Here is a 12,217-nt window from a genome sequence, read left to right as displayed (position 1 = left end):
TATGCTTATATATCGTATAGTTATTTCATGCTTATGCTTATATATAATGTTGTGACAAATACAATAAATAAAATAAAAATAAATAAAAATGTCACCCCTAGTCCTTCTTTTCATTAAACTAAACATATCCAGTTCCTGCAACCATTCTTTGTATGTTTTAGCCTCCAGTCTCCTAATCATCTTTGTTGCTCTTCTCTGCACTCTTTCTAGAGTCTCAACTTTTTTTACATCATGGCAACTAAAACTGAACGTAGTCTGTCAGGAAATTGTTATTTGCCTAACTAGTTGGCCAGGCAATATATAAACTAACTATGTATGTTTGTAGAAAGGCATGATATTGCTTTAAGGCAGTACTGCATCATTCAAGCATCCTGATTGGTTGAGCTCTGTAGCTATTGTATAAAAGGACTACTAAATTATGGCTTGTGGGGAATCTATAGGGACGCTACAGCATTGTAACCTGATGACATGCTGCAACTGTATATTTGAACTTTATGATTGTTGCTTGATCATGGCTAGTTATGAGTGATTCCTCAAGATACTGACTGTTGTGAATTGAACTGTGTTTTGCCGAACTGAAAGAAGACCTTGTTTGTTGTGCAAGTCTACGTTGGTAAGAAGACTTGATAACATCCCTGACTGACTGACTTTATATGTGTATGACCTGGATTGTTTTTGGACTATGTCTTTGTCTTTTCCCTAAAAGTAAAGGAATATCAAACCCCAGTTTGTCTGCAAGTGACTGTTATTGTATACAACCAGTCTCAGTTGTTTTCATGCGTAGGGTACTCTGCTCAACAGTCCACAACCTTGGTTGTGAACCCAGATTACCTTTAACATAGTCCATCACACCAACACCAACCCATAGACACCATCTCTCACAGATTGCCATAAGTTGAAATGGAAAGTATACTACAATTCATGATGATAAAATAATAAGCTACCCACATTTTAATGGAATAATTGATTTTATAACACATCGCAGAAGGATTCCAGAATGGGTTGATCTATGTCATTCAGTTACTACATATGCTAGATTCTCTTCCTCATTTGGAAGACTTTCTTTCTTATACAGCCAATAAAATGTAAAGACTGTTGGATCTTGTTAGCCAAGGCATATAAATATATTCTCAAATTATATTTTTTAGGTTATGGTGGCAGAAGCACTAAACATTTCCAGAGAGACATATTTTGCAATATTAATGGATCGAGCTTGCAATGGACCTGTTCTCGTTGGTAGCCCACAAGGTGGGGTTGATATAGAAGAAGTAGCTGCAAAAACTCCAGAACTTATTTTCAAGGTATATTTTAGTTTAAAATTGTTCGTGTTCACGCAAACTGCACTGCTATATTCTCTTTGAATAAATAATCAAATATGGGTTGATGAGACTATTTATTGAAGATCTAATATGATCTCTGTAAAGCATTCATCAAATATTCCAGTTTTTCTCTATGCATTTTATATAGATACATCCAAAAGGGGAGCTAATAATTTTTAACATTTGATTTTAGTGTTTGTAAGCAGTCCAAAGTCCTCTCAAGATGAGATGGGCAGCACACAAATCTAATGAATAAAATAATAAATAAATCCATGCAAGTTTTGGTAAATATTTAACACGAAAAGAAGCTAATGTGGTTATCAATAACCTTTGTGCATCATGACATCACACAAATTACTTGAATTACATACAGTGGTCCTCAACTTATAACAGTTAATTCAGTAACTGTTTGAAGTTACAATGACACTGAAAAGTGATTTATGACTATTTTTCATATTTGCAACCATTGCAGTGTCTTCATGGTCACATAATCAAAATTCAGGTGCTTGCCAAAACTATCTCATATTTATGACAGTTGCAGCGCTTGAAGTCATGTGATCACCTTTTGCGACCTTCTGACCAGCACAATTAATGGGGAAGCCAGATTCCTTAACAACTGTGTTAATAACTTAACAACTGCAGTGATTCACTTAACAACTGTAGCAAGGGAAGTCATAAAATGGGGCAAAACTCACTTAACAACTGTCAAGCTTAGCAACAAATTTTTGGGGGGCTGAATTAAAGGACTGCCTTTATTTCCAGGTACATAGTTTACATTATTTGAATAATGATTAATCATACGCTAGAGCTTGTACAGACATTCCCACGCTCTATTAATCTATTCATCTTTAGCTCCCATTAAAAGTTATTACTTTGTAGAGATCTTGCTACCACTTAGCAGGGTTCCCCAAAATGCGAGATGTACCTCCCTCAGGGAGCTGCAGATGGAGTCCAGGGGAAGTGTGAAAAACCTTTTAGTTACATTGTTAGAATTAATCCATCGTTTCCAAAGTTTCATTGCATCGTTTTCAGCGTTCATTCGTTGTTAGAGGAGGTATCGTACTGAAGTGAGGTGTGTTGGCAACCCAACTTATGGACTAGCAGATCTTTTTTAAAATGATAGGTTCACATATTTATTCACAATTTATATGTATAGCAAAACAGAATGTGAGCATTTTCAATGTTATTTTACTACATGTAGATAGAAAATGTCTGAAGGTAGTACAAAATGGGACATAACTTTGGAAGAGTTTATAGCAATTGTAAATAACTTTTGCTAATTAGTAAAATTAAATTCTGTAAGCTAATAAATACTAACTTACTTAGTTGTTGTTGTTTATTGCGGTACTGTTCTTACATACCTGTTGGAGAAAGTCTAACTGTATATAATGGGAATTATAGCCAGATAAATGGAGTTCAACTTGTAGTCTCAACAAGCATTCTTTAAAATATGAAGAGCCAGTTTATAAAGTCAAGGAATACAGTTCATCATAGACTATACCACTATAAAGGAAATAAAGATTATTTAATTTCATCTCCATAAAGATATCTTTGATATCAAGGACCTTATTTTTTCTGTTTAGTGTGGTAGAGATACAATACTTTAGAACTGACTTAGAATAACTTTATTGTCACTTTTAAATGTACACTAATTGGCATACATTGAAATGAAATTTTGTTGCATCTCCACCTCCAATATTCACTACACAAACATGACAACAAAACACTTTAAATATTGTATCCAGGCTGAAGTAATATAGAAAAACAATAGCAAAAGCATCTGATTCTATTGATTTATAAATTAGCCCCCTATTTACTCAGCAGGTAAACATTATATTTACTCAAAATTCCTTTTCTTTTCACATGACAGACAGTCTGCTATTATTTCAAATTATAGGAGTGGGAAATGGCTACTACATGAAAGAATGCTTAATGAGACAGTAACAAAGCTTAACCTGGAACGGTCTATAATTTTGTGAGCACATAACGTTCTGTAAACAGCAGCAGCAGCAACAACAATAATAAAAATGCATATTTGAACTGAATAATGAAGAAGAATATTGTTGGGCATTAACAACATTGCTTTGGTTCCGTGTCTAAATTGGTCATAAAAATTAACAGAATATGTATTCATCAATGCCATCTGTACAGTAATTAAAAGTGAAAACTGGTGTCAGATTGCCTTGTCAGCATGCCACCCTGAAGAATTTCACGATTTTCAGAGGGAATCTTTTTTTCATGGAGAGTGTGGTAATTATAACATACCCTGTAGCTGCATTCCTGGGATTTTGGCAACTTGCCAAATTTTAATTGCTAATTTGCAGAATATGTTAAGTATTTTTTTTTAACCATTGAAATTATACGTTTGTTTTCCAGCTGAATATTTTTGTTTCTGCCCTTTATTGTAACAGGAAGAAATAGATATTTTTGAAGGGGTAAAGGATACTCAAGCAGTACGGCTGGCAGAAAATTTGGGATTCAAAGGGCCTTTGCAGCATCAGGTAACATTTTCAGGAATTAGCTTTTAACTATACTGAGATGTCAGTGAATCGTTTTGCTCGATCCAACTTTAGGATCTTTCCGGTTGTATAAGGGTTGTATTCAGGGCATCCTTTGTTTCATCATAATAACTTGTTATATTATGTTTATATATGAATGCTTGTTGTATGAATGCTTATTCTAAGCATTCAGGAAAAATAAAGTATGTTATCAATTAGTCGTTGCAACAATGGCAACCATCAATTAAATTCCAATAATCTAGTCTTGGACCTTAATTCTTTTTCTTCCTTGGTTGTGGGAAATAGATTTTAAACTGTATATTGGAAATGCTTGCTGGTTTTTACAGACGGCTTTTTAAAGTGCCTGTTGACATTTCCAAAAGGACCTTTCCAGGGCTTTGGAAGTGCTTTGTGAGCATGAAATGGAACCAATTTGTTTCCATGTACAGAAAGGAGTGGATCTAGGTAGGAATGGTCTGATTAAGTCCTCCTTAATACAAAAGTTCAGTTAACTTTTCCTCCTTAATACAAAAGTTTTTTTTTTTTGTTTTTTTTACATTTATATCCCGCCCTTCTCCGAAGACTCAGGGCGGCTTACATTGTGTAAGGCAATAGTCTCATCCTATTTGTATATTTATATACAAAGTCAGCTTATTGCCCCCCACAACAATCTGGGTCCTCATTTTACCTACCTTATAAAGGATGGAAGGCTGAGTCAACCTTGGGCCTGGTGGAACCAGAACCTGCAGTAATTGTAGGCAGCTGTGTTTAATAACAGGCTTCTTACAGCCTGAGCCACACCGCGGCTCAGTTCAGTTAAGAAAAAACTCCACATCACTTCCTCATCACCTGGTTCATGCTGTGGTATGAAACTTCAGGAGAAAAGGTGACCACAACCCCAAATACCAGTTGGTCATCAGAAGGAGCTATATTGTCTAAAGTAGCACTAGCATTCAACATAATAATTCCCACTCACACATTCCCACTCTTGCCAGTCATACTATTATTAAATTTGCATATGATACAACAATGGTGGAGGAGATGAGTCTGCCTATCGAGATGAAGTGGACCGGTTGCTTTCGTGGTGTGGAGACAATAACTTGGTCCTTAACACCAATAAGACCAAGGAGCTTATAGTGGACTATAGAAGTAATAAATGAGACATCCAGTCCTTGCTTATCAATGGAGACCGAGTGGAGCAAAGGGCCAGTTTTAAGTTTCTGGGTGTTATCATAAAAGAGGACCTGATCTGGGGCAGCACTGGTCCAAAGGGCCCCGCAAAGTTTATACTACCTGAGTCTTCTCAGGAAACAACAACTGAATGAAAAACTGCTGGTGACCTTCTATTGCTGCACCATAGAGAGTATTTTAACTTTCTGCACCTGTGTATGGCTTGCCAATTGCACAGTGACAGAAAGGACAACACTCCAGAGGGTTAACGTCATTGCCCAGAGGATCATTGGTTGCCCTCTCCCCTCTTTAGAAGAGCTTTATAGCTCCCGCTGCCTTAAGAAAATTCAAAACATTCTTAAAGATCCATCTCATCCTGGGCACTCTTTTTTTGAACTATTACCATTTGGCAGACGGTACAGGATAATAAAAACAAGGACAAATAGGCTGAAAAACAGCTTCTATCCCAGAGCAGTAACTATATTCTACTGTATAGTGTAATATTAATGCACTATCAGGGGTTTTCAGTTCAGTTGTATCAAATGTGAAAGATGTGTGTTTGTGTTTTATTTTTATAGTTATATTGTACACTAAAGATGGCATTTAATTTCTTTCTCCGAGGTGCAATGATAATAAAGTAAACTAACTAATAACTGAGATTAGAAAAGAACTGAGGAAGCAGCATGAACCACATGACACAACTGAGTTATTTGAAAGAATGAGCCCAGAAAACCATATTCATGACTTGGTTGATTGGGCAAGAGAGAAAGACAAGCAAATGCACTGCATGGAATACTTGACCCTAACTCTTAAATTTATCTTCTTATACATGCATAAAGGCCTATCTGTCATTTTGTACAGGCATGAATTAAGAAAAAATAGAGGAAAAAAAACATGTATAAAGAGGTATGACCTCTATTTGTCATAATTGTTGTTGTTAGCTGCAAAGTCATGTCTGACCCATCGCGACCCCATGGACACAGTTCCTCCAGGCCTTCCTGTCCTCTACTATCCTCTGGAGTCCATTTAAGCTCACGCCTACTGCTTCCATCCAGCCACCTCATTCTCTGTCATCCCCTTCTTTTGCCCTCAATCTTTCCCAGCATTAAGCTCTTCTCCAGTGAGTCATAATAGTTTTTCATAATAGTTTTTCATAATAGATACTCTCAAACCAATGTTTCTCAGTCTCAACAACTTTAAGAAGTAGGGGCTTCAATGACCAGAATTTGGAGAGTTAAAGTCTTTGGAGTGAGCAACACTTAACTCTAACATAGCATAATGAGACCATAGATAATGTGAATATATATTTTTTGATAATCGTAACTGGAGAAATGTTATGATGAAGGCAAAACCAAGTCTTCATACTGATCCACTGATTAGGGGATGATTATATAACGTATGCAGACATATTGTATTCTATATGAAGATGCAAAGTTCTGTATTATCGTATGATGGCATCTGATTGTGGGCTGAATGCTAAAGAAAATCTTACGTTCCTTAATGTTACGTTCCTTCTACTTAAAGAAATTCATTCTGAAAAGTTATAGGCCGTATTAAAAACACTGCTTGACCCTATTGGCTGTTGAATGAACTGTTAATCTTTTTGCTTCTCTGTACAATCAAAGTGCCCTCTAAATCAGCATCTTATTCCCATAATGGCCAAGCAGGTACCAGCAGAAATCACTCAAACTGAATACTATTCTACTGTAGTTACATTCCTAGTAATTTATGCTGAGAGACACATTTGCCTCTTTTACTTGAATTAATATAAGCCCATTTTACTAGTAAGCTTTTACATCCTGTGAAAGTTTTGATTCCCATTTAAAATTAGTCATATGATTGGTATTTTATAATACTCTGGAACTCAACAAAAATGCTTTCATTAAAAATACTTATATGAGTAACATTACTGTTTTTTGTAGTAGGGCTTTTTATAGTTATTTTTTTATCTATCCTGAATTCCTTTTCATTCATGTTCATCTAGCGATGCAAATGGTCACATGAATAAAAAAGAAGCAAATTTAGATTTTCTGTCTACATTTTACTGCTTTAAGATTTATTCTCAGCGTTTGAAACTCATGCAAGTCACTATCTTTTTGAGTTTATCTATTTTTATTTATTAAACACATTTATATGACCACCCAACTCACATTTTGCAACAAGCTTGATCTTTTTTTTACTGTTCTAGGAAGAGAGAGATGATAAATTGTTTTTCTACAAACTTTCCCATATCATCAAAATGCCACTTTTATAAAACCTTTGAATTTTTAATATACCACTTTTAATTAATTTCCATCCCAACTGTGCAATTAACAAATGCATAAACATTAAGATGATTAACACCAATTTGAAGTTTTAGCAGTATCATTAATGAGAGAGAATTATTATTAAATCTTTTTAGCTTTTCATGTCATTATTAGCACAATGCATGAACTGCTTAACAAAACAACATCTAATACATTTCTTCCCATGTGCTATAACCTTTGCAGTGTGATTTACTGAAGCATAGAAACATAATGGCTACATCAGTGTAATCAAAGGTCTATTTAATTTGGTCTTGTGATAATCATTTATATTCCCCAGTAGGTAGATACTGGAAGAATTGTGGTACTACGGTTAAAATCTAATGTCTAACAAGCTGTGGATAAATTTTCATAATGCTTGATAGCCTTTTAGTTGTCTCTTTGATAAGGATGGTTATCTTCTAAAATAATGCATGATTATTGAATGTTTTTTCAAGCATCAGTATAGAGAAGTTACTTTATGGTAACTATTTCAGATTCAAATACATAGCACGAGGCTTTGTTACATGTTAAATGGAATTGCTAATTCAGATTAAATGTATTCTTGAAAAAAAGTTGACAGCTGAAGGCTGCACATTTTGTACATGCATAAAATTATTCATACCAGTGGAAATAATAAATTCTACTGGAATGACTTAAATTGTGGAATAATAATAATGTCCTGATCTCAGCAATTATTCTGGCCTACTGTCCTACTGCTGATCTTGCCTCTTAGTCCTCTTTTTTTTTTAAAGTTCATTGCTCCATACAGCCACCATTTTCATCATCATGAAGCCAACTGTAATTGCCATTTTAATTTCCAAAAATGACCTGATGTAGCATTGCTTTGGATTGTCATGGAAAATCAAAATGGGAAACCTCAGAAATCCATTGTGTCTGCTGTTGGCTTACCACTCCTTTCAAATAAACAGTCTGAAGGTCTGAAAAGGTCTCTAGTTAAAGATTCCACTCAAAAATAGCCTTGCATTAAATAGATGCTTTGTCTTAGAGAGGCAAGTTAGTCTTTTGTGTTTTGTTTTGCTTCGTTTCATTTCGTTTCGTTTAAAATGGAAGTCTTAAAGCAGAGATCCTCAATTTCCTTTGAATCAAAATTATCTGTCAGTCTGTGTCTGTCTATCATCTATATATGTATCTGTCTGTCTACTCTGTCTCTCTATCATCTGTTGATCATCTCTCTCTCTCTCTCTCTCTCTCTCTCTCTTTTGTTGCTTATGCTCCCACACCACAAAAAGGAAAACAAAACTAAATTTAAATCTCCATTTTTAAAATAATTATTAGGATATTATTTTAAATATTCTCCTTTTAACATATTAGCAATTACAAAGGTTGATGGAAAGTTTTGGACAGACTGCTATGGAGGCTCCACTCAAACTTTAAAAAGGAAGAGTACTGGTACTGCCACTCCTGTGAAGTAAACAAACCTATATGCAAAAAGAACTATACATTTTTGCAAACCTGAAGGTGATTTTTACATCTTTCAGGCTTCTTCTGAAATTGGTAAGAAGTATCCCTTAGTACAAATCCTAGGAATCTATTGGTTAATGTCCATGACATCATTGGTGATGAGTAAACCAATGATGTATTTAGCCTCATTGTTTGGGGTGAAAAGTAACTCGGATGTAAATTCTTCCTCACTGGGTTTATCACCTTCCATCAGATTAACCTTACATCACAAAGTTGCTTTAAAGGTCAAATAGGAAAAGGAAGAATCATCAATAAATTTTTGGGAGTCAGGAGAAGAAATAAAGGAAGAGCTTTCAGCAACGAGGTAAAATAAATCACCAATTCATAAGAAGTGTATTTCTTCTTCTTCTTCACAAGAAGTATACTAAAGTTTCAAAGATGCAGTGTTGGAGTGATTCATGGTGGGGTGGGATGGGGGGCACAATTCTGATTTTGGGGGATGATTGGCCACCTCTGCTATATGTGTTAAATATTAAATTTAATGAAGGGAAAAGAAAGATAATACAGACAGAAAGTTACTCAGGGAAATTAAATCCTAGTCACACATCAATAAAATTAAGCACAATGAATTAACCCAGGTTTTAAGAGCAAATAACCCAATTTTTCTACTCTTGTTCTGCAGCAGAAGTCACATTTTGATGTAGGAAAGGCGGGTTTAAGTATTTTCTAAACAAATTCAGCAACTAATCTACATTTGTCAGCTGCATATTGCTTCACAGTTTCTGAATTTAGTCTCATTAAGGTAATCACTTTAACTTCCATATCAGCATAATGTATTCATTATGAACTTTCAAACTTGGTTCATTGTGCTTAAATTAAGTTTGTTTGAATTAATGATGCTGTTCTTACTTCCTGCAAGGTCCTATTTAGTGCACTGTGAAGAGGGAGTCTTTATGTAATATTTGACAATCTTTTGAACCAGCAATCAATTTTTTTTTTACTTGAGGGAGGAAGAGGCTAAGGCATCAGCCATCAATTTGAAGACAATATAAAGCATTTCCACTTAATAAAAAGCATGTTAACATTTTAACCTCTCTTACCAATGGAGAAAATACAAATAGGTTTAATGGCATGTTAGGATTATTTTCTTTTTCTTTACCCTCTTCCTATGGTTTTCTGTTTATGTTATTATGCATTATGTTTTCAACTTCAGGCAGCTGATCAAATAAAGAAGTTATACAATCTTTTCCTACAAATTGATGCCACTCAGGTGGAGGTGAATCCCTTTGGTGAAACTCCAGAAGGACAAGGTATCTTTTTTTTAAAGAGAGTAGGGGGTTGAATATTGATCTAACAAAGAAACACTTTTTAAATTAACGTTCTTGAGCTTGAGGTTTTAGTGCTTCAAGCCAGAGCTAACGAACATTAAAAAGTAATTAGAATTCTTCACATTCTCAGTATTAGAATGGTGCCTTAGAGAATTTGAATGTCTGTAGATACAACTTAGGAGACGCAGTGGCTCCCTCGCTAAGATGCTGATGGTCAACAACGGTTTGAATCCCTAGCGTCGCATAATGAAATGAGCTCCCATTACTTGCCCCAGTTTCTACCAACCTAGCAGTTCGAAAGCATGTAAAAAATGCAAATAGAAAAATCGGAACCACCCTTGGTGGGAAGGTAACAGTGTTCCGTACGCCTTTGGCATTTAGTCATGCCGGCTACATAACGATAGAATTGTCATCAGACAGTGCTGGGTCTTCGGCTTACAAACTGAGATGAGCACCACCACCACCACCCTACAGTCGGGAATGACTAGTACATATGTGCGAGGGGAACCTTTACCTTTACCTTAGATACAACTTATTCCTTGCGTTTTCCTTGTCATGGGCAAAATCTGCCTTCTATTTAAGCTTGGGTTAGATTTCTGTGTCACTGCAAATCAGGAAACATATGCATTTGTCATTCAAAAATGGTTGCATAGCTGTTGCATTTATATTTTTGCTAATGTTAAGGTTGCTTGAATGTGCCTTGCCTTCCACCCACCTCCCAACAGAAAGTCGGAACAACCAATAAACATATAGGATGTGCATCTCCACACAATACATAGTTGAAATTTGGGAGATATGCAACCACTGCAACCTATGCTTAACCATCAAACCCTTCTCTTCATAGGTATGTGTCGACATTTATGTGCAGTTGTGGGCAAGTCGAAATCAAGCTTTAGTGTAATTATGCTTTATCATTATTTTCATTTTGACACTAAACATTTGTTCCAACAGGATTGCATTGGGAGCTATAATTTAAAAATCACTGTAGATCTTCACGAGGCAGTTATGGAGGCAGTTCATTTATTCTATGGAGTTAACAGGCATTTAATCTTTCCACAGAGGATCCTTTTCTTCCTTAGTGGTTATTTATTTATGGAAGACTTTTATACACTATCCTACTTGAAACTACAACAACTTTCATAGCTGCTCTCATGTTTCGGTTAATCATGATTCCCCTTTCTCGTTCCCTTTGTATGATATTTACAGAGTTATTTTTTAGAAGCTATGTTCTCCATGCACATGATGCAGCTTGGCGAGGTTCCAATAAATGCCTCCATTTTGTCTTCTTTGACATCATCACACAATCCTTTGATAGGGATCAAGCACCTCTGCTATATCTATATTAATCAGTTTTCCTGGTGACCATGTCTTCGTGTGAACTTTGAAGGGATTTCATTCTTTGATATCTCAATGGCCTCAGTTCTTTCTCACACCTCTTGAAGACCTCAGCACATGGTTCATTCTATGCTTTATTCTCTTGTATTGAAAGTAGTTCTGTCTCCCAATTCATCTGGAACAAATCTTAGATCTCATTTTGATTCCTTCCATCCTACAGCTTGGAGAATACAGTTCTATCACTGCTCAGTAAAAGGGATTATACTGCAGATAAATAAACATCCTTTCCAGTATTTGGAAAAACAATTTGATATTTGGCAATATCAGGTAGTCCTCATCTTACGACTACAATCGACCCCCTAAGTTCCTTTGCTAAAGAAGAAAGTTGTGATTTGTGTCCCGTTTTACAACCTTTTTTTGCCAATGTTGTTAAGCAAATCATTGCAGCTGTTAACTGAAACTTGTGGTTATTAAGTGAATTTGGTTTCTTCCCACTGACTTTACTTCTCAGAAGTCAGCTGGGGAGGTCACAAATGGGGGTCACAGGACCCTGGGATAGTGCAAGTATCATAATTGCATGCCAGTTGCCAAGTGGCAGAATTTTGATCATGTGACCATGGGGATGCTACTACCATCAAGCGAAAACTGGTCATGTCATTTTTTTTTTCATTTACAACTTGCCATTGGAACATCAAATATTCACTAAACGAATGGTTGTAATTCAAGGACTATCTGTATCAGATCAGTCCTTCTACTTTGGGCACTCAATCAGTCAGAAAAATCTCCACCGATTATTGGCCTTTCATTTCCATTTAAAACAACTTTCTTCATTTTTCCATCACTGGGATACTTCCCTTTTC

General features: G+C 35.6%; 1 protein-coding gene across 1 annotated transcript in view; it reads left to right on the top strand.

Annotated features, from left to right (window-relative positions):
• Nucleotides 1-12,217, top strand: part of SUCLG2 (succinate-CoA ligase GDP-forming subunit beta) — a 303,143-nt gene that overhangs the window by 172,865 nt on the left and 118,061 nt on the right. The window contains exons 5-7 of the mRNA XM_058168585.1: nucleotides 1,149-1,301; nucleotides 3,731-3,820; nucleotides 9,908-10,004. Of these exons, the coding sequence (XP_058024568.1) occupies nucleotides 1,149-1,301; nucleotides 3,731-3,820; nucleotides 9,908-10,004 (340 nt within the window). The remainder of the gene's footprint in view (nucleotides 1-1,148; nucleotides 1,302-3,730; nucleotides 3,821-9,907; nucleotides 10,005-12,217) is intronic.

The sequence above is a fragment of the Ahaetulla prasina genome, chromosome 2, assembly GCF_028640845.1.
Source record: "Ahaetulla prasina isolate Xishuangbanna chromosome 2, ASM2864084v1, whole genome shotgun sequence".
In the NCBI taxonomy this organism is placed as follows: domain Eukaryota; kingdom Metazoa; phylum Chordata; class Lepidosauria; order Squamata; family Colubridae; genus Ahaetulla; species Ahaetulla prasina.
This window is presented reverse-complemented; position numbering and strand designations above follow the sequence as displayed.